This window comes from Pelodiscus sinensis, chromosome 3, assembly GCF_049634645.1.
Source record: "Pelodiscus sinensis isolate JC-2024 chromosome 3, ASM4963464v1, whole genome shotgun sequence".
Classification (NCBI taxonomy): domain Eukaryota; kingdom Metazoa; phylum Chordata; order Testudines; family Trionychidae; genus Pelodiscus; species Pelodiscus sinensis.
This window is the reverse complement of record NC_134713.1, coordinates 99,042,760-99,066,523: the sequence shown is the minus strand read 5'-3', so window position 1 is coordinate 99,066,523 and position 23,764 is coordinate 99,042,760. Positions and strand designations below refer to the sequence as shown.

The window sequence follows — 23,764 nt, the reverse complement described above, 5'->3', positions numbered from 1 at the left end:
CTGGCTCACTGTAATATGTATCACTTTAATCCATCTGTTCACATAAAAACTCATCCATAATAAGTTACTCTTATTTCAGTGTAAATTTAGTAAGTCAGTATCACTGAGGATTTGTATTTCCTGTTTAGTGTTTTATAAAAAGAATACAAAAACCCTGTACTTCTTTAAAAACCAACTATCTGTTCAAATTTTAAAAAATAAAAATAGAATCCTTCCAAGCCTACTCATGAAAAAGCAATAATTGCTGTTAGATCTTTGATGTTATAGTCCAGCACAGATGGTATAAAAATGCTGAACCATTATTCTCAAATGAGTAGAAATACTACATGCAATAGTATGATCACCACAGAATCAGTTCTAGTTTTATTGTGTAAAACTGAAACTTGTAAAAACTCCTCATGAAGGAAGCTGTCTTCTCATTAGCACCTGGCTGACCATGCACAGCAAAAGCAAAGCAAACAGGTAAGATTTATTAAACCATAATGCAGGAGCATTGGAAGTAGAAAGACAATTTAAGATATCAAGGAACTGTATCTCTCATAAACCTTCTGCTGAGTTTAGTGACTTTTTGTTTCAGGCTTGCAGGATCCAAGAGATGAGCTGGTAGGTGAGGGGGAGGTGTCAGTTTCTCCCAAACATCCAAACCCAATAAGACTGACTTGAAGTACAACTACCCCTCATCTCCATAGTCAAACTAGACATCCCTGGCAAGCAAACTAAATTAAAACTTGTTTGGGAAAGCTATGTAAAAACTACCTGTACTATAGTATTTGCAATACATGTTTTTGAATTTGTTTTGCATTTTCAGGTTTTGTACTACTTTAAAGGTGCTCTCGCAGTTCTGCTTCTATTTAGGCAGGTGAATCCTGCCCTGCAGCTGAGCTTCATGTTCAGGATGGGGACTAAGCTTTGCTCTGTCCTGAGCTTTGCCCAACTGCAGCCTTTAACACAACTTCTGGGAATGAGCACAATTTCAAATCATACCTGTTCCCCCAGTATTTCTGAGGTGACTGCTCAGAGCATCTCAGAGGTGAGATGAAGAACTGAATGAAGATTTAGCTCACTATCTGTGGAACTATCACAGGTGCAGAAACTTGAAGAGAAATCCTGTTGAGCTGGGTTAGCTGAGCGGCTCCTACTTAACTATTTGACTAATTAGGCTAGCTGTTGGGTAAGAGTGTGAAGGCAGAGAACAATTTGACAAATCCCTACCCATTTTCCCCTGAGCACTGTTGAGTAAAAGCTGCTATTGCTCATGGCACAGAAGGAATGGGTGTGAAACAGTGTGCACCTTAGAAAGCTAAAATAATAGTCCTGGATAGGAATTTCAAATGTAGTTTAATGTTTAGGTTGTGGATGGTAGTCACCTTTTGCCTATTAATATAGTTAAAACTATTAATTACAGTGAAAGCCAGAAGAAACTCAGAAATCTAACATCTCCTGTTACATTGGACTTACTCCATTTACCAGGGGTGCAGAGCTCTCCATTAACACAGCTTGACCTCTATTTTTCTTATATAGTGTGTAAAATATAGTAAGCTCTAACAATCTTCAGTGCACCTACCAGTAATTGAGTGAACAGGTTTTGTTTTTTCTGATCATAATTTTTAAAACAACTTAAAATTCTTCAAGAGGTGCCCCCATGAATGCTCCACATTAGGTCAGTGCGCTACCACCGAGCCTCAGATTGGAGATTTCATAGAAGTGTCCCTGGGGCTGCACAGGCGTGCACCAGCACTTGTGCACTGTTCGGCTGCAGGCACCCCCTTTAGTTCCTTCTCTACCACCTCTAGCTACAGATGGATTCAGCAGTGCTCCTTTGCCTCTTCGTGTCTACATGATTATACTTTTTAAAACCAGTTAATATATATTCATTATAATTTTTAATTAGTTTTAAATAGTTAGTTACTTTGTGAGTTATATTTATATAGGGAGAGAAGAAAAGAAGGAAAGAGATATTAATTAGTACAAGGGACTTTATTTTTCTTTTCTCCCAGCTAATCCTTCCTTGCAGTCTGACTGCTTACACGGACATGCCTGGATCACGGGCTTTAAAAGCTGCACTTCATGTAAAGACCATATTCCACACTTGGATGGTCTCTCTCAATGCGTCCGTTGCTTTGGAGAGCAGCATATCTCTCAGAAATGTCCTTACTGAGCAAAGCTAAAATCATGGGCATGGAAAGACCGAGATCTGACTCAAATTATTTTTATTAGAAAACTTGCTTCTACCAACTTCTGATCTGGGCCACCAGCCCGAGGAACCCAAATAGCGGGGATCCAAAAGGCCTGCGAAAAAGTGAGCGTCCTTAGTGCCTCAAGAGGCTATAGTGATAGAAATGTAGCCGTGTTAGTCTGGGGTAGTTGAAGCAAAATGCAGGACAATGTAGCACTTTAAAGACTAACAAGATGGTTTATTAGATGATGAGCTTTCGTGGGCCAGACCCACTTCCTCAGATCAAATAGTGGAAGAAAGTAGTCACAACCATATATACCAAAGGATACAATTAAAAAAAAATGAACAAATATGAAAAGGACAAATCACATTGCAGAACAGGAGGGGGATGCGGGGGGGGGGGGGGGGGAAGGAAGGAAGGTAAGTGTCTGTGAATTGATATTAGAGGTAGGGAGAGTGGGATGTTTGTGAGTTAATGGTATTAGAGGTGATAAATGGGGAAACTGTCTTGGTAATGGGTGAGATAGTTCAAATGTTTAAGTCCTTGTTGGCAAGTGTCGAATTTTAACATGAATGACAGTTCAGAGGATTCCCTTTCAAGTGCAGATGTAAAAGGTCTTTGTAGCAGAATGCAGGTGGTTAAGTCATTGAGAGAGTGTCCTTTCTGGTGAAAATGGCAAGAAACTGTTTTCTCTTTGTGATCTTGTCTGATATCTGTTTTGTGGGCATTAATCCTTTGGCGAAGTGTCTGAGATGTTTGTCCAATGTACATAGCAGACGGACACTTTCGGCACATGATAGCATAAATTATATTTCTGGATGCGCAGGAATATGTGTTCTTGATCTTATAACTCACTTGGTTAGGTCCAATAATGGTATCAGCAGAATGAATATGTGGACAAAGCTGGCAACGGGGTTTGTTGCAAGGGAAGGTACCAGGGTTGGTATTAGTGTGGTATGTCCTGTGGTGGTTGGTAAGAATCATCTTGAGGTTAGGTGGTTGTCTATAGGAGACTATGGGTCTGTCTCCCAGAGCCTCTTGGAGTATGGTATCCTGTTCCAGTATAGGCTGTAGTTTATTGATAATGTGTTGGACAGGTTTAAGTTGGGGGTTGTAGGTGATGACAAGTGGTGTTCTATTGTTGGTTTTCTTGGGTCTGTCTTGAAGTAGATGGTTTCTAGTTATTCGTCTGGCTCTTTCAATTTGCTTTTTTATTTCTCTGGGTGGGTAGTTGAGATTTATAAATGCTTGGTAGAGATCCTGAAGCTTCTGGTCTCTGTCAGTGGGATTAGAGCAGATGCGGTTGTATCGAAGGGCTTGGCTATAGACGATGGATCGCGTGGTGTGTTCTGGATGGGAGCTGGATGCATGTAGGACAACCACCACAGGACATACCACACTAAAGGACACTCTCTCAATGACTTAACCACCTGCATTCTGCTACAAAGACCTTTTACATCTGCACTTGAAAGGGAATCCTCTGAACTGTCATTCATGTTAAAATTCAACACTTTCCAACAAGGACTTAACAAACATTTGAACTATCTCACCCATTACCAAGACAGTTTCCCCAATTATCACCTCTAATACCATTAACTCACAAACATCCCACTCTCCCTACCTCTAATATCATCAATTCACAGACACTTACCTTCGTTCCTTCCCCCCCCCTCCGCATCCCCCTCCTGTTCTGCAATGTGATATGTCCTTTTCATATTTGTTCTTTTTTTTTTTAATTGTATCCTTTGGTATATATGGTTGTGACTACTTTCTTCCACTATTTGATCTGAGGAAGTGGGTCTGGCCCACGAAAGCTCATCATCTAATAAACCATCTTGTTAGTCTTTAAAGTGCTACATTGTCCTGCATTTTGCTTCAAGAGGCTATGGCACCGAAATGACCATCCCCCTCATGGCTGGTGCCAAGAGCAGCGGTGGCACAGCACCTATGATGCCGCTGCATCTCTGGAGCCCCCAGCGGAGGCAGACAGTGCACATGCGCTAAATCGTGCTCTGAGGCGACAGGCTTCAAGTTGCCTGCTGCATCATCCAGCAATGATACATGCTTGGCCACGCAGGATGAGAGCGCGGCACTGATTATGTTACAGGCACCTCAGCTTCCACCACAGAGGCATCCGATGCGCCACTACTGCCTCAGCCTCTGTGCCTCCCACTACAGCACTGGCAACACCTATTGGGCACTACACTTAGCACAGACTTATTAATCTCATCCACATTTAACTCACCATTTTTACAACCTGAGAGTTCTCCTCCCATGTTAACATCACAGGAATTGCTCTCTCAGGAAAAATTTTCATCTGACTCTGACGATGACATTTTTAGGGGTCTTTCACCAGAGAATTCTTACACAGTCCAGAGTATCTACTCCCCAGATTTGGGAATATGCCTTGGTATTATGGCAGTCCCTGGGCATCTTCACCTCAGCCTTTCTTATATTGGCAATACTGGGACAAAAGGCAATATTACCAGAAACACTAGCTGGGCTGGAAGAGATGGAGTGTTATATTCCCCCTCCAAACAAATACTGGGAGAACCGGTCTCACAGGAGGTTGTGATTCCTCCTGACCCAAAGGACCCCCCTCCAGCGGGTGAGCGGTCTATGGCTCCAGCTATAACGAGTTCAGACAACACTACACATTTCCAAGACCGTTTTAAGTGTGTAGCTGTGGAATTGAACATTCCTCTCCAGGAGATTGTGGAAAATCAGCACAACCTAACAGACATACTTCACTCAGTAACACCATCAGGTAGCATTGCCAATCAATACGGCAATAATGAAACCAGCAAAGATGCTGTGGCAAACTCCGGCGCCAATCTCTTCTACTGCAAAGAGAACTGATAAGAAATATTATGTCCCACAAACCTAATTCTCTTTGTGGTGGAGGCTGCGCAACAAAAATCCAAGCAACAATACCAGTGTACTCTGTCAGACTGTGATAACAAGAGACTCAAGGCATTTGGGCACAAAATATATACGTCTTCTACTTTACAATTTCGCATTTCAAATTACGCGGCTTCATTGAGCAAATGTGATTTTAGATATTACACCAAACTGAATGACTTTATTGCAGACATTCCTGAGTCTGAGGCAACAGTACATGGCATTGATATCCTACGGTCACACAATTTCAAGAACAGCATTACAGGCTGTCTTAGATGCCGCTGACATGGCTGCACATTCTACAGCAACATTGGTAGTAATAAGAAGGACATTGTGGTTTCACTCCATTCCATTCCATTCCCCAAGGAGATTCAAGCTACAGTAGAAGATCTGCCCTTAGACAGGCTCAGAAACTGTTTGCAGCTAACACCAACGAAACTCTCCACTCCATGAAGGATTCCAGAGTAACATTGCGATCTCTTGGGATCCACAACCAAGCACCTAGAAGAAAATATAGGTATCAGCTTTGTCTGACTCCTCAATTACCCCTCCCCCCAATATACACAACACTACAATAGATTAGACCACCAGCAGCAGAACAGAGGCAGAAACCAAAGATGTCGCCCTTCCTCTACTAATTCTCAACAGTCACAGCAGTCCAACAAGAAAATTTGATCATCAGGTTGAGGTTGGAGAGCCTCTCACCTATTCCAGTGTTGTCGACACAAGCAAATCTTTTCCATCAGTGATTTGTTGCTTTTCCTCAACAATCGGCAACGTATAAACTCTGATAGATGGGTCCTGCAGATAATTGAGAGAGGCCACCTTATCCCCTTTGTGTCCATACACCCTGTCCACCCCCCTTCCCTATCCCTCTTCAGGGACCACTTTCACGAGACTCTCCTTAAACAAGAAGTAGAGCACCTCTTACACACTGGGCCGATTGAACCAGTCCCCACACAATTTAGAGACAAGGGATTCTACTCCTACCACTGCTTGACAGAAAAGAGATCGGGGGGTTTGAGTCCCATACTGGACCTTCGAGCATTCAATAAATTCGTACAAAAACAAAAATTCAAGATGGTAACGCTTACTACCATACTACTGGCATTGGAAAAGGATGATTGATTCTCGTCCATCGACTTACAGAATGCATACTTTCACATTTGCCATCCACACTGCCCATGGGTATTTTCTTAGTTTTGTGGTAGATTCTCAACACTAGCAATACAAAGTGCTTCCTTTTAGACTCTCTACAGCCCCAAAGGTTTTCTCAAAAGTGCAGATGGTCGGTTGTCACAGCGTACCTGAGGAAACAGTGTTATCATATTTCCTTACCTAGACGACTGCCTCCTCAAGTCACACTTGCACTACGATTCCTGCCGCTCTGTCGGTCACAAGACACCTATTCTGACATCTGGGCCTTCAGGTGAATGCAGCCAAATCAACACACTATCCTACACAAAAGATACAGTTCATAGGAGCATGCCTTGATTCAACAATGGCCACTGCATCCCTACCTACAGACCGTTTTCCAAAAATAGTTACCTCGGTAAATACCTCATGATCCATTCCCCGCACAGCAGTACTTGAATACCTTCAGCTGTTGGGGCACATGGCAGCATGAAACTTCATAGTTGGCAATTCCTGTCTGCACATGAGATGCTTACAGAGCTAGCTGGAACAGGTGTAAAACCCAGTGTCCATCCGCTATCCAAATCCCTTGCTTTTCCAGGGGTAGTAAAGGAATCCTTAGGCTGGTGGCTGAGCCCAAGGAACCTGTGGTCTGGAGTCTCCTTTCACCCACTAGAACCATCCGTCTCCATGACGACAGATGCATCTCGTACAGGATGAGGTGCCCATGTGCGCCATCATACCTCCCAGGGCCTGTGGTCCAGCACTGACAAGACTCTGCACATAAACATCTTAGAACTGCGGGCAGTCAGGAATTCATGTGCCAAAGTCATCCCATTCTTCATCAACAGACATGTCAGACTCTACATAGACAACGTTGTAGCAATGTTTTACATAAATTGTCAGGGCAGAGCCCAATTTCAAGCACTCTGCACAGAGGCCATAGCACTTTGGAACTAGTTTCTGAAATACAACAGTGTTATCACTGCAGTGCATCCTCCAGGTGCCCTGAATACAATGGCAGATGCACTCAGTAGAGCCCTCCCCTTCACACACGAGTGGCAGATGAACCCGCACATATTGGTGAACATCTTCCACCGATGGGGTCATCCTACCATAGATCTGTTTGCCACGCACTCCTACAGTCAATGCCCCCTGTTCTGTTCCAGGGCAGGAGTAGGCAAGGGATCAATGGGGAATGCCTTGCTCATCACACGGACGTCCCACCTATTCTATGTGTTTCCTCAGATTCCCTTATTGAACAGGTAGTTCCCAAGATGAGGGACAGGGCCTGTCTCACACTTACAGCACTAGCATGGCCACGCCAGCCATGGTTTTCCTTCCTAGCAGTGATGTCCCACCCCCACTGATCCACTTACCTTGCATCAGGGATCTCCTCTTTCACCCGGGCTCCCAAAACACCCACCTGAACTGCCACTCACTACACCTGAAGGCATGGCTCCTGGATGGTTCTCTGACCTAGAGTTGACCTGCTCACAGCAAGTATAAACGGTCCTTCTACAAAGTAGGGCGCAGAGCATCTGTAAGACTTACTTTCAGAAATGGAAACTTCTCGATATGGTGTGCTCATCACCAGTTGTTTTCTTCAAAGTACATTCATCCTTCCATATCAACCAGACAATACATCTTCCCACCTTCTTCCCCCAAACCACACAGCAACTCTTTTGAGATGAAAATGCATTCTTGACCTGCACAGAGCTCTCTCCTTTGACCTGCAGCGACCGAGACCGTTCCGAGCATCTCCCTGACAATTTGTTTCAATAGCAAACCACTCAGTAGCAAACCACAGTAGGGGCCAGGCTGTCTCACCACAGAGACTCTCCCACTGGATCTCGGATTACATCAAGCTCTGCTATGCACAGTCACATGTGCTGCCTCCAGAGAGGCCATGGCTACCTGGATAGCTTTCCTTTTAAAGTACCCGTAAGAGACATCTGCACACCTGCCACATGTTCCTCTGATCACTTTTGCAAAGCACTATGCACTTACGCAGGGACCTGTTTCCAACTTGAAACTATCTAAGACGGTTCTTTCCACTGCTTTTTTTCCAGATCCGAAATCCCTATCTCCCTAAAGGGGAATTGCTTTGTAGTTACCTAACGTGGAGCACCCACAGGGACACCCCCCCCCTCTCTCTTTCTCGAAGAGGAGGTTATTTCCCTCAACAGTAACTGATGTTCTTCGAGATGAGTGTCCCCGTGGATGTGCCACAACTCTCCCTTCTTCCTCTCTACTTCAGGATCCTGGCCTTCCTAAGCCATGGTTTCAGGGTAGAGAAGGAGCTGAGGAGTGGGGAAAAGGGAATCGTGCATGCGTGATGCCTGCAGCTTAACAGCGCCCGACTGCTGGTGCATGTCTGTGCAGCCCCAGGGACGCTGCTATGAAATCTCCGATCTGAAGCTCAGTGGCGGCGCACTGACATAATATGGAGCACCCATGGGGACATTCATCTCGAAGGTCAGTTACTATTGAGGTGAGTAATCTCTTCTTTAATCATGTCCCTAGACTAAAGGCTAATTTCATTACACTTAATCTTAATACATATAAACATAGGGTAGTTCTGGAATTGTCCCAGTAACAACTTTTTCTTAACATTTTAATTGTCCTATTACCCTGATTTTTTGATGTCTTGCCCATTCTGTTTACTATTGATCTCATGCTCTCTTATCCATAACTTCCATTAACCTTGATTTATTGATAATACTCCACTTATGTAAAAGAACTACTTGTATATACAAAGTTCTGTCTTGGTAATTTATTTAGGGACCCTCCTCATAGGAACAGCTTAATTGTTCTTGATGCATGAACTTGGATACAAGTTGAAGAGTTGATAGCTGAATGTTCTGTCTTTTTTTTGAATGTGTAGTGTCCACTTTTTGCGTTATACAGCATTGAATGCTTGAAATAGAAATATGCTTGTGAGAATTTAACATAACCTCAGTATTGCATTTAATTGTACAAACGTACAGTACAACTTTCTGTTAAAAATCTTCAAAAGAACCAATTTCACAACTGCTCTCTGATCTTCTAGCGGTGTAATATTTTCTACTTGCAGTAGGAAATAGGTCTGAGTCTTGTGGTGATTCTGAATTTTTAAAGGTTTCCTGATTGTCCTGTTCTGTCCCAAGATTTTCTCAAATTTTTTTCATCAAATCGCAGCTTTGGAGATGCTTGAGACTTTTGTAACCCAAGCACTGGGTGACTCATATGCAGGGGAGGGAGACTTGCCATAGACATTTGAACATCAGTAAAATTAAGTTATTAAAGCACTGAACAGTCAACACTGCATAATCAAAGTAAGTTCACTGAGCAGAAGACATTTATGAAAAACAAGTCTGTAAGGTTCTTGGTAAGACTCCCAGCTATTGTTACGTCATTTTGTGGACTTGAGATTTAAGTGTTGAATAAGTGTGTCACTGCCTTAGCAACAGAGAAAAATTATAGATGCCAAGAAAACTGTTGCTCTCCAATGGAGTTGTTGCTAGAATTACAAATCAAAACATTAAAGGAAAAAATAGAAATAGCACAATATAAATTGCAGGAACAGCATATGACAACTTTAAATTACTGAATCAGTTTCTTGGCTTCTCCACGCAATATTTGGTTTCTTTTATCAGTTCTTTGAAGAGAAAAATATGAAGATGAATTTTAATTATTCTTGACTGAGCACATGTTCATAACCCAGATCTCTTAATATTTATAAATACTAGTGACAGTAAGCAGTCCCTTTTCTCTACAGTTAACATTTAAAGGAGTACTAGTCAGAATAGAATACTAATATTACAGTTAAGTATTAGAGAATAGCTTTGATATTTTTTCATCCTACTATGGTCTGGTTTGATTCTTTTCACAATTTTAGTATGTTTCTCTATGTAGCACATTTGTTTAATAGTTTTCCATGGACTGTATCCAACAAAAGTTTTTAACTTTTTCTCAAGTGGTTCTATTTTGAAAGGGAACTCTTTCTTCTGTTTTCAGGCGCATCTACTACTGGTGATCCCATATGGTCTGGCCATTCCCCTCCACCACATCAAGAAAACTGGGTCAGTTTTGCAGATACACCACCAACCAGTGCTCTTTTAGCCATGCATCCTGCTTCTGTCCAGGTGTGACATTTTATTGGTATACATTTGATTTGCTTCATTCAAATTAATGTTGCAATCATCTTTTTCATATTTTCACTGCAGACTCATGATGTAGGTCCAAATTTATTATGCTGTGGAGGTCAGAAATCTGTTCTGTGCTTGCTTACTTGATAGATACTTCTGTATCATTGAGTTGTTAAATGCTGTTACCTTTTTATGTAGGAAGGCTTAGCAAATTTTCAATTTTGAAAACATTTGAAGAGCCAAATTTAAAAGTAATTGAATATTTGTACATGGCTTTTTCTGCATACAATCCATGCCTTTTTGTTGCTTACATAATTGCAGTCACTTCTACATCATTTATTTTAATGTGCAGAAATATTTCCTGTAGCTTGATAGCCCAAAATATGCAAATCTGCTGACCGCTTCCTGCAACACTTAAACTTCTACAAGAAATAATTAAGCATTGAAGGCAAGTAGTCCATGTGATGCAATGGCAGTCCATGTGATTGTTTTAGATAGATAATACTGAGGAAAAATGTTTCATTGCAGGACCAGACAACAGTACGAACTGTAGCATCAGCTACAACTGCAAATGAAATTCGTAGGCAATCGAGTAGTTATGATGATCCTTGGAAAATAACTGATGAACAAAGACAGTATTATGTAAATCAGTTTAAAACCATTCAACCTGATCTAAACGGATTTATTCCAGGTGAGTTCTTTAAACACAAGATACTGTAGGAACAGCAATTTTTCATTTTCAAAGGCAGCGTGCTGGTGAACTTGGTTTTGTATATATTTAGTAAATTACAGTACGGTACAGTACATCTTCTCTGTGATAAAAACATAGTGAAGCTTTGAAGCAAATTTGTCTCTATAATCAGCTTTGTCACTCTTAAGCTTCTAATTGGCATCATTCCCTTAGACCCATTGCTAAATTGTTTGTTTTTACCATAAACTTTAAAAGCCTTAGATTCATAAGCTTGCAATAAATATTAAGCATTATTGTTTTAATATTTCAGGGTCTGCAGCTAAAGAATTTTTTACCAAATCAAAACTACCTATTCTTGAGCTTTCTCACATTTGGTAAGTGTGAAGTGTCAAAGTTTGGGATAGCTATTTCATATTAGAGCTGTCTGACAATCAGTCAGCACTTTTTTCACCTTCCTTCCTAGAAAATGTCACCTGCACAAAATGTCAGTGCTATTCTAATATTAATCCTGTTCCCATTTAAGCCAAATATTACATTTTTCACGGACTTCAGTGGGATCAGGACTGGGCCCCTACTTTCCAGGGAGCTAGAGTCCAAACAACAATGTCAGGTACTTCACACAACCAAAATGTGTTGAAATTGTATGGAATAAGATGCATTTTTGGTATGCAAGTTTCATTTAATCGCATATGCTTCTGGATAAATTTAAGTCCTTCTATGACTTAAACACAAAACTCACTTGTCATTTCATTGTAGAATGAGTGCTGCAATGTCAGACATGCTCATAGAATAACTTGCCCAACAACAGATTTGGTCTCCTTCATAGCTATTCAAATAAATTAGAATTCAAACATTTAAGTTAAATAAGATAACTATAATATGTACATGCTGAAAACCTGCTTTATAAAAATCTGTCGCTAGATTACTTGATGCAGGCAGTGCTTAAAAATGCAGGAAATAAGGATAGTAAACTGAAGACTTAGCAATGTGTTATTAAATCAGTTAATACTCAGCTGGCTTAAATTGCAGCAAGGGAAGTTTTGGTTGGACATTAGAAAAAACTTCCTAACTGTCAGGAAAGTTAGGCACGGGAATAAATTGTCTTCTAGGAAGATTGTGGAATCTCCATCATTGGCACATTAGACAAACACCTGTCAGGAATGGTCTAAATCAGTGGTCTCCAACCTTTTTACACCCAAGATCACTTTTTAAGTCTCAGAACAGGCAAAGATCTACTGCCCCGCCCCTTCCTTGAAGCCCCGCCTACATTACATGAGGAAATCTAATGTAAATGCACTGTGCAGGTGCGCAGTTCAGAGAGGGCACAAGAGCTACTCTTGGAGCCCCTGAGATCTACTGGTTGGTAACCACGGGTCTAGATAATATTTAGTCCTGCTATGAGTGCTGGGGACTCAACTAGATGGCTTCATGATGGCCCTCCCAATTGTATGATTCCATAATTTATTTTAGAACCTGTCATTAATGAGGACTCTTCTCTATTAAAGAACTCAAAATGTATAGCACTATGGGTCCTAAATACTAACATGGGAAATGGAATTACATATAATACACATCCAACAATCTTCCAGATTGGGCAACAAAAGTATATACTTTGAAAATAAAATGGTTTAGAGAGGAATTTAATTTTATTTATAGTAAGTTTTCCTTTTAGGGAGCTTTCTGATTTTGATAAAGATGGCGCTTTGACACTGGATGAGTTCTGTGCTGCTTTTCATCTGGTAGTTGCTAGGAAGAATGGCTATGACTTACCTGAAAAACTGCCTGAAAGTTTAATGCCCAAATTGATTGATTTGGAAGACACAACAGGTAAGATGTGTATTGTAAAGAACCTTTATTGTACGTCCAGGTGAAAATCCAGTTAAGGTTACTATCAAATAGTTGGTATTTGCAGAATTGCAAATAACTTTAGAAGTTTAAACTTATTTTGTGATAGCACATGAAATGGTCAACTCTCCTGAGTCATGTATTACTTGAGGGTAAAACTTTCAAAAGTGCCTGCTTGACTTGAAAGTTTTAATACTTAGTGCTTAAACGCCAAAATCACTTTTGAAAATGGGACATAAGCTCCTAAGTCATCAGTGTTGTTGAAAATTTTATTCATTGCCTGCAAGATGGCTTTGTAGTCAAAGTGCAGTAAATCTGAATACTGTGTCTGGCTCTGCCCCAGACTTCTGTGCCTTTGCATAAGCCATTTAATCTTTTTGTGCCTGTTTTCTGACCTGTAGAGTAGACTTCCTACCAGACAAGGATATAATCAGTCCTGTTCATTAATATTTGTAAACTACTTTGATTTTCTTGAATGGAAAATGTAAAGGTGTGTATATATAAAGTAAATTGTTTTGTGCTCATCTTTTGCTTCTTTGTAGTGCACTAGAAGATTTACCGGGTGTTGCTCAGGTGTGTCAGGACAGGGGGTTGGAGGTGTGGGGGGTGCAGAAGTCCAGGTTGGAGGTGAGGATGGACTAAGAGCAGGAGTCAGAGCAGGGAGTAGGGAGGGTGGGGCAGTGGGTGGAGGTGACGGCCAACTTCTCCACAGGAGTGGTGGTTATTCTGGGGTATAACTGTCCCTGCTATCTATTCGATAAGAAACAATCACATTCCATGTAGATCCCATTGTCCTGACAGCCAAACCCTGACATTGCTTTAAGTTATGCTAAGAGGAAGCTGCGTACCAAATTTGGTGATCCTATCTCTTTCATAGAACCATAGAGCTGGAAGAGACCTTAGAAGGCCATTGAGTCCAACCCTGGCAGGACCAATCACAAACTTTCCATTTGAGTAGTTCTGGTACAAATAGATGGATGGACACACACACTCTGAAATACATAGTAGATAAAGAAGGCCTGAATTTTATTTTCAAATTTTACTTCATAAATACCAAACTTGCTTTGAAATTTGAATCTTTTCTCTTTTGATCATCATCATCAACAACGATGGGCCTGTTGGTGTCCGATGCCTCTCACTATTTCCTTCCATCTTTCCCTGCCCAGTGCAGAGTGGCTTAGTTTCTGTAGACTAGTAGATTGGTGTGGAGCTATATTATCTACCCATTCTGTGTGGTGCCTGCCTCTTCTATTCAAACCATCCATTATGCCAAAGATCACAGTCTTGACTTTTTGCCCATTATTCATTCTGCAGATATGCCCGAATAGCTGTAGCTTCCGCTGTATAACCTTCTGCAGTAGGTTCTCTTGGCTGTATCTTCCTATATAATTCCTCATTGATGACCTTCTGCATCCATCATATTCTCAGGATCTTTGTATAACAACTCTTCTCAAATGCCAATATCCTTCTCTTCGAATCTTTCGTTATCATCCATGTGTCTCATCCATACAATATGCTGCTGAATACACACGTTTTCAAGACACTTAGCTTCGTTCCTAAGCTAATCACTTTGCTTTTCCGGATCTTAAGCATCGTCTTCAAACTCGCTCTTGCTTTTGCTATTCTAGTTGCTATTTCCTTCTTAGTCTAGATCAGGGGTCTCCAAACTTTTCAGCTCGAGGGCCGCATTAACTATCAAACAGCAGTTCGGGGGCCAACTACACACTTGAGGTCCAAATAAAAAACAATCAAAACATGGATGTTGTTTTTAATTATTTATTTAATATTATTTTATTCCGTTATTATTTAATAACACATTGATACACTACACATGAACACCTGTATTAGTGTGAATGGTGAAATTGTTTCCTGGATGCCAAAATAGCAGACATTTCTGGCTTTAGATTTGTTGTCCCTAACATCAACAGTGACCTGAGATTATCATCGGACAAGTTTGTTCTCAAATTGTTCTTCACGTAAATTTCCGTAATTTTTTTCCGTAGACAAAAAGGTCTCCACGGGCCGGATGAGAGGGCCTCGCGGGCCGCATTCGGCCCGCGGACCGTAGTTTGGAGACCCCTGGTCTAGATCATACGTCATGTTGCTCCCCAAATATGTGAACTTCTCTGTGTTCTCTATTTTGATCCCATCTACACTGATCTTCCTTCCTATTTCCTTATCTCCAAATACCATTGTCTTCGTTTTATCAATATTCATAATCAGTCCGTACCACTTCCCTTCCTCATTTAGCACCTGTACCATTCTCACTAACTTCTCTTCATCTTCCTCAATAACGATCATCCACAAACCTCAAGTTGTTTATTCTTATCCTGTGCATCGATATCCCTTCTACCTCCTCCTTGATCTTGTCCATCGCTATCTCCAAGTATCTTCATCACACCCCTAGAGAGATCGGATCTCCTTGTCTTGTAGCTCTACTCATTCTAAACCAACTTCTCACCTCTCCTCATGTTCTCACCGCTGCCTCTGTATTATCATTGATACCCTTCAACAACCGTGTCAGTCTACTATCCATGGAAGACTTAAATTTTTATGCCAGTTATTGTAACACTCCCTACATTGAATACCTGTTTAATACAAAAATCACATGTTCTCTCTCAAAATGCATATTAAGGTGGGAAAATATTAGTCTCTTTTTACTGATGAGGAAACTAAAGTGTGCACAGCCTTTGGAATAGAAGAAAATAGAAACCAGGCTCCCGTCCCACACAATATGCCATCTCCATTGGATCATGATGTTTCCTACCATAAAAAGGCCACAGAAATTAAAGAATTAACTTTTTTGGTACCCTATGTAAAGATACTGAGTAACTGAAGCCTTAACAGTGATTACCTTACAGCTATTGTAACTATGACGAGAAAATGAATTAAATTCTTAGGAAGTGTTTTTAAGTATTACTTCCTTGTTACTGGTGACTTATCAGCCTAGTTTACCAGTTATTGATAGTCTTCTAGAGAGGAAAAAATTAGACATGATTTAGCAATCAAGAAAAATCTGTTGGCCCATGACAAGTCATAAAGAGGCAAAAAGGATACAAACTTAATTATTTCCTTTTATTTCACTTTGAAGGACAGTAGCAAATTACATTTTGACCACCTTTACTTTGGTATTAGTTTAACAGTCTTATAAAGCCATTAAAATCTTCTTACTGCATATTTTCAGCAGTTTACCAAAGAGAATCTGCTCTTTCTAAAGCAGTTATGTCAATTTTTGATTTTTTTAAAATGACAAATATATAGCAACATATACAATGGATGCTTAGATTAACCTCAGCTTTAACAATTAGATTTACATAGTATTTTGGGTGCGCGCACACACAAAATCAGTGGTTTTTACATTTTAAATCGGGGAGCACAACTTTTTCCTTCTATGGGCATACATGGTACTGTGGCCACTGTACAGGTATATATTGTTTATTTTTAGTGGTCATTCTTTAGTGTTTTCCCCTCAATAGCTGAAATATTTAAATCTTTGTTAAATTATTTAGATATTTATGATAGCTCTAAAAGTCATTCAGACAGCCTTCTTCCCTCTGCTTCCAAGTTAAGAATTTCACTTTTGGCTTTCATTTGTGCTAAATTTCTGCCTAAGCACAATAACACTTTGAAAGTGTTTTAGTGGAAGTGGATTTTGCCCATGAAAGCACATGGGATGTATATATGTGTGTATATATATACCACCACCACCATGCCCCCACACACCATTTTTGTTAGTCTCTAAAGGTGCTACAGGATTACTTGTTTTTAAAGTTAGAGTAACACGGCTATCTCTCTGACACGTTAGTTTACTAATGCCCATTTTTAAAGATAAAAGCTGTATTTGAGATTCCAGTTTTAATTTGAAACTTTTGTTTACTCCTTTTCACACATGTAGCAGTTTAAGAGCATTGAATGTTTATTTGGGTTGCCTACACAGTTGTACTGTTTTAAGTGGAGCAACTACCCAAGTGTGGACTCAATATAAAGGTGCTTTTTACTGGTATAACTATTCTCAAATAGGAAGAATAACCATACCAGTGTAAAAATGAGTCATCCTATGGCCTCTTAGAGACTAACAGGTTTATTAGGGCAAAAGCTTATGCCCTAATAAACCTGTTGGTCTCTAAGGGACCACATTGTTGGTCTCTAAGGGACTCCTCATTGTTTTTGCAGATACACTGGTATGAAGTCTCAGAGGGATAGCCATGTTAGTCTGTCATCTTTATATCTGTATAATTTCATTTGCACTGAGGCTTCTTCCTGTATTACTGTTTTAGTAGTAATCAACTCTTTCTTTGAAGTTTAGACCAGGCCTTAAATCAGAAAATTTTGTAGCTAGCTGCAGCTTTATCTAAAATGTGAAAATTTCCTAGTAAAAAATACTATAATGAACTCACTCCACAAACAAGGTTTGAAGTAGCCTTCCAAATTGGGGGAAGGCTTTTCTAAAATAAAAATCACAATGGCACTTATCTCTGTTATGAAAAGTGATAGCTCTTGTGACAAGGCTGTAGGAACGTGTGTTCTAGATGAGAGGGATTCTCTGACCCAGTTCACTAGTCCTTACAGTACTTGTGATGTCCCTGTGTTTTGCTTTGAGAATATTCTAAATGGAGCCACAAGTGCATTCATAGTAAAATGCTCAGTTAATTCTCTAAAGATTTTTTTATTAGGATTACTTTAGCAGAGATTACTAGGGGAGTTATAGCTACATCATGCAAACCCCTAGTTATAGGTGCATTAAAATCTGTTAGTCTTTGTTTATATTGATTTAGATTAAGAGTAAATTTAGTTCAGTTGACAGATCAAATTATATGGATTCAACTTTTCTACTGCATACCAGCTTAGAGACAAATAAATTGAGATTCTATAAAAGCCACACTCCATTAAAACTTGCTTCCAACAGCCTTCACAAAAATGTAAGATTTTTTTTTTCAGTTTATAGTATTTGAGCATACCTTGCCATGTGTACTTTGGGCTGGTCAAAATGAGATGCATTTTTTCTCAGATATGCTTTCTAGGCTAGGGAGAGTTTTATACTCCATACAGAGTATCAAACAAAGTGAAACCTGATTTGACTGATACCTCTAGTTGCTGCCAAAATATAAATAACAATGGACTATGAAAAGTGAAGAGCAGAACTGTTTGGGTAACATTGCTGGCTTTTCTTTCTTGTATCAAATTCAAGTTTTTCATCCTGTTTCAAGGTTCTTAATTACTTCCTTTTACCTTCTCCTTATATCCCATATTGCTGTGCTGTCTACTGTTAAATATTTTGGACAAATTCTTCCTCTAAACATCGTCTAACCACATACTGGTTAATTCAGGGGTGGTCAATTTTAATGGGAGGGAACTCCAAGATTTTTGGTAAGTTGTCAAGGGCCACACATTTATGGAGAAGGCGCCAGGTCTGAGATGGCAGGTGGGGTGCGGAAGGGAGCTTGGGATAGATGACTGGGGTGCAGGAGGTGGTGTGGGGTCTGAGAAGGAATTTGGGTGAAGGAAGGGGTAATGATCTGAAGCAGGGGCTTGGGAGTGCAGGGTCCAGGAGGGGTATGGGTGCAGGAGAGTATTCTGCTCTGAGAGTGGGTGCAGGATCTAGGAAGGAGTTGTGACCTGGAGGAGGTGGGAAGAGTGGATACATATGGTTTGGGTGATTAGCTGGGGTTGGGAGGGGCAGAGGGAGAGAGGAGGAGAGGGTAGGTGCCAGAGGCAGGCTGTAGCTAGGGTACTCTTACCTAAGTGGCTCCCATCCAGCAGCCTAGCAGGAACTTGAAAAAGAGCTCCATGCCTGTCTGCTGGGTGGGCTACTCTGTGGCTCTGCTCCAGCGCTGATTGAGTTGGGAAGAAGGAAGGAGGCTTTGCTCTGCTCCTGCCTCCAGCAACATTTCTAAGCTCCTACTGGCCAGAAACTGGCCAATAGGAGCTGAGGGATTTTGCTGGGGGCAAGGTCAGCATGTGAATTTTCCCATCCCTCCCCAGCTTGCAGAGCAATCAGCAGCTAGCTGTTTAAAACAATGTGAGCTGCTGTGTAGTGAGGGTGCTGGTGAGGTAGCCATGGGTCAGATCCCGTAGCTTGGCATGCTGGATCCACCCCAGTAGCCACCTCTTGCCCAGCCTGGTCTAATCACAAAGAATATTTTATAACAAATCATATTAAAACTGATACCTTCAACAATTTGATTAAACTATTGCCTGATCACGAAGTGTATAAACTGTGCTTCTACCTTAGACGAGATTATATAGTCTTTGGGGAAAAGAGGACTTTCCTGTATTTGGTACTGCATCAAGCATGATGAATTGCAAAAGCTAGAGGAAGAAGGTGATCAATTGTCAAGTAAAAGTAAGCTTTTCGTGAACTGCTACATTTGGAGAAAAATACGATCTACAACATCTTGATGCCACTTAGAATTTCACACATTATAGTCCTCGAATTTAAGGCCTGAAAGGATAACCAGGTCATCTAAAAGCCTCGAGGTGTGTAACAATTCTATAACATTATTCTGTATTACTCTCCTTTGATATGTTGAATACTTAAATGGGATCATGTCAACAGGTTTTTTGTTTGTTTTGTTTTCATATACACAACAAAAGCTGGAGGATTACTGTTTGCATTACAGTAGCTCTGAGAAGCTTCAATCAGGATTAGGACCTCACTATTCTGGGGGCTGTGCAGTTTTTCAGGGGAAAGTCTTATATAATTTACAAGGTGTCAGAGTGAATTGTCTGGCACTGAATCAGAGAATTTTCCAGACCACGGGAGGTCAATATTGTCTAGCAGCATTACCAACACTTCCACTGCTTACTGGACTGTTAGAGGACATTTAGAGCTAAATAACAGTACGGAACACTCAGAGCTATGACTGGTGGCTGTAAACAAACTTGATGGGACTGCAGGAACCTTGACCACACCTATGAAAAGTGGACATCCAGCTATCTGAAATCATGCCGGATAATGGATGTTTCTGGGCCAGAGAATTCTGGAGTAGAGAGGTTCGATCTGTACTTTAATGTTTCTTAAAAATAGGTGCTGCCTCAACAAAAGTGGATGCTGGTCTCAAAAAGGAGGAAGTAAATGGTGTTTGGGACTGTTACACATACCTCTGATCCCAGTGCATGATGCATACCTCTAATCCCAACACACAGATTTGGTAAAACGGGGCTAATCAATAGGCTTATTTTTCTTTCACTTTTTGCACAAAATTATTTTTCTGTGTGCCTTGCCTGTACCTCATGCTGTTCATAAATAGCAGCCAAATACTTTACATACTTGAGCACCCCAGTGTGGAAGAGTTAATATGTAGCATGCCATCTGTGTTGAAACTCTACATTTATATTTTGACACATGGTGACATTAGTAAGCTGGAAGGCTCCTTGTGGCCCAAGTAACCTAGTTAGGTTTACTAGGTTTATTTAAATAAAGAGATTTTTCAGCAGACCAGCATCCATCTGAAGCTCTGAAAGCTTGTGTATTCAGCATCAGAATGTACTATAATTTTATTCTAATTTTTTTCTGCTCTTGCTTTGTCACACATTTTACTCTTAAACAATCTTAGTTTCTTGCTGCTTCAGCTACTGATGGTGTGTCTACACTGCAATTAAGAGGCCTGTTCAGTTGCATTATATATATATTTGGGCTCAGGCTGGAGCCCATGCTCTAGGACCCCACATCTCCAGTATCTACACTGTAATTGAACAGCCACATGAGCCCATATCAGCTGTCATAGTCCAGCACTGGGTGAGTGTGTGTAATGTAGACATACTCTCTGTTGTCCAGCTCCATTTGAAAAGAGGCTTATAATGAATGGGCAGTCTCATGCAACAGGTAGAAACTAAAGGTAGAACTAAAAGACTTCCAAATAGCTAACCTAAATCTTCCTTTCTGTAGACTAATCTGTTAAGGCTTGTGCTTCCTTCAGTGGACATGGAGGACAATTGAATTTGGTCATCTTTATAAAAGCCCATCATATATTTGAAAGCAGTTATCAGGACTGTCTCCCCACCTTCCAGTTGTCTTGTCTTCAAGATTAAACATGTCCAGTTTTTTATACTTGCACATAGGTCAGGTTTTCTAACCCTTTTATCGTTTTGATCTTTGCTGGACTGTCTAAAATTTGTCCATGCCTTTCCAAAAGTGTTGCATCCAGAATTGGACACATCACTGTGGCTGAGACCTCCCCACTTCCAAGTAGAACTGGACAATTACCTCCAGTGGTTTAAATATAACACTCCTGTTAATGCACCCTAGAATGTTAACTTTTTTCATAACTGCATCACATTTACTCATTCTCAACTTGATATTTAGTAGATATGTGAACGACTATAAGAGAGGTAGCAAAGGGTGGGGGAAAAACGGGGTGCTTCAAAGCAGCAATGCTGCATGGAGCTTGGGGTCTGCTGCTTTGAAACGCTGCGTGCAGCCCAGGGCCAGTTTGGGACTCTCCCTGGGCTCCCTGTGGCGCTGCTGCTTTGAAATGCCACGGGGAGCATGGGACCAGCAGGGGGACGGCTTGAGTCTCCTGCTGGCCCCATGCTCCTTGCAGCTCTTTCTCCTTTGAAGTGTAGCAACAGCCCTGAGGCTGTACACTTCAAAGGTGGAGGCACCCCTTATTAACTATCAATGCAAATTGCAATGATTTTTCGATCAGCCAATTAATCAAAATTTTACATCCGTAGTATTTAGACAGTGTCCGCAGTTTCAGTGTTGCATTGAATTCTAATCCTATCTTCCAAACTGTTTGCAATCTCCCTCCTCCCCCCCTCATCTCCAAACCTCCCTAAAAGCTTGGTGTCCTCCGCAGATTTTTCTAAGCATACACTTCACTCCATTGTCTGTCATTAATTCAAATGTTGAATCATGCCAGACCCAGGACTGTCAACCTCCCCACCCCAATGTACCTCTCAGTATGATAGAGAGCTATTGATAATGACTCTTTATTCTTTCAACCAGTTGTGCAAGAGCAGTATGAATAGGATTGTGCATATGTGCGCTATGAGAGACACTCAGCTTGAGAGATCTGTTACCTGGTCCAGCTATGGGGTTCCAGTCCAGGATGGCAGGGTTTCAGCAGGGCCAGCCTTTAAGGGTCACTGGTCAAAAGGCAGGGAAGCCTTCGGTGGAGTGGCATGGAGGCCAGGGGAATCCATGGGGATGGTGGAGGCCAGTAAAGTCTATGGAGGGTGAAAGGAGACTGTGGGGATGGGGGCAGAGGTGATATGTGAACAGCCAGAAGAGGCAGCAGGAGCAGAGAGAACAAGAATAAAACTGTACATTTATTTTTTTGTTGAGTCTTAAAAAAAATCCCTACATAAATAAAGCAATTATTTGGATGTATGTAAATGTGCATATTTATTTGTTTTTCCTAAAGTTAATTAAGTATTTTAGGAAAACTTGTAAGAATGGCAATCAGCAAAATTAGTAGCCACACTGAGACCATCAAAAAAAATAGTTGACAGCTTACACTGTTCACATTACTCTGGCCCAGCAATATTATAGAGGGGCAGTAGTATTGCCACAATTAAAGTTGCACAGGAATCTTCATTTTAACAAAAATGAAAGTTTTCTGTGACAATAGTTGGTGATAGAGTATCATTTTAAAATGCATATAATAGTTCACTGCTTGGTGCTTCCCATAGCAGTTTGTAGGAGAAATATAACTGATATGTTGATTAAAAGAATTCTTAAACAGAAAATAGTTCAATTCTTTATATTTTTCATTATAAATGTTACTGTTTGTCAGTATTCTGATGCTGCATTGGCCATTGTGGACCTTACCTGGTATTTTAAAATAGACTTCGCTGCTGTAGGTTTGTTCCTTGATGCTCAGCAAACCCATTGAACATGCTGACATTTAGTCATAGCTAATTGCTTTTCTTTGATCACTCAGTTATATTCAGGAAATAAGCATGCAGTAAGGCCTGATCTACACTACAAAAATAGGTCAGCGTAAGGCAGCTTACATCCACCTGACTGTGTCTACATTGGAAACTAAATGACAACTTTTTTTTCTTCAGAGGTGTTAATGACATTCCCTAAAATGCAAGTTTTGCTGACAAGTGCTGGTGTAAATAGCACTTTGTTGGCAGGAGCAATCTCCTGCCAACAAAGCTAACACCACTCATTGGGGGGTGGAAGTATTTTTGTCAGCAAAAGAGCCAACAAACAGTGGCTACGTTGCCAGACTTTTACACACACACAGATGTGTTGCTACAACAGTGTAGCTAAAATCTGCATAGCACAGATAAAGTCTAAGCATCTTAATTCATTTGTCAGCTTCAGCTACCCCAGACTAACACGGCTACATTTCTATCACTAATAAATCTACCTGTGTGAAAGGCATAGTGCTTAGGTTTAATGTAGTTAGGTCAACACCGTTTCTGTATAGACACTGCATTGCTTCCATTGCTTGTTGCCACCTTTGACACCTGGTGTTCTGCCACCCTAGGGCCCTATTTAAGTCAATGCAAGCACTCCTAGAGAGGACATGCACAGGCAACAGAAGAAGCATAGTGTAGACTCACAGCTACTGCAGTAATTGAACAGTCTCTAAGTTAACCTAGTTTAATTCAACATAATTTTGTAGTGTAGATGGTTCCCTAAGATTATATTACCTATCTTTGCTTTTTACTGGACGCTTACATTCTTTCCTCTTAAATGCTAATTTTGTTGGTAGTACTTCTGAAATAAGATCTGGATGTGTGTGCAGATTTTAGTGCACTGTGAAGTATTGGCACTTGAACCAAAATATTGCTATAAGGGTAAAATTCCAGAAAGAACCATTGCAAAATTCAGATGAGGCAACTGAAGTGCACATGTTCTTAGAAAGCTTCTGAGGCAGGATATAAACTTTCAGGGTACTCTGCAGTTCAATAACCATAATATATCA

General features: G+C 40.7%; 1 protein-coding gene across 8 annotated transcripts in view; it reads left to right on the top strand.

Annotated features, from left to right (window-relative positions):
• The window catches only part of REPS1 (RALBP1 associated Eps domain containing 1), a 106,826-nt gene that overhangs the window by 40,896 nt on the left and 42,166 nt on the right, over nucleotides 1-23,764 (top strand). For all 8 annotated transcript variants that reach the window (XM_075924301.1, XM_075924299.1, XM_075924296.1 and 5 more), the window contains exons 5-8: nucleotides 10,212-10,339; nucleotides 10,871-11,033; nucleotides 11,344-11,407; nucleotides 12,706-12,860. In XM_075924301.1, the coding sequence (XP_075780416.1) occupies nucleotides 10,212-10,339; nucleotides 10,871-11,033; nucleotides 11,344-11,407; nucleotides 12,706-12,860 (510 nt within the window). The remainder of the gene's footprint in view (nucleotides 1-10,211; nucleotides 10,340-10,870; nucleotides 11,034-11,343; nucleotides 11,408-12,705; nucleotides 12,861-23,764) is intronic.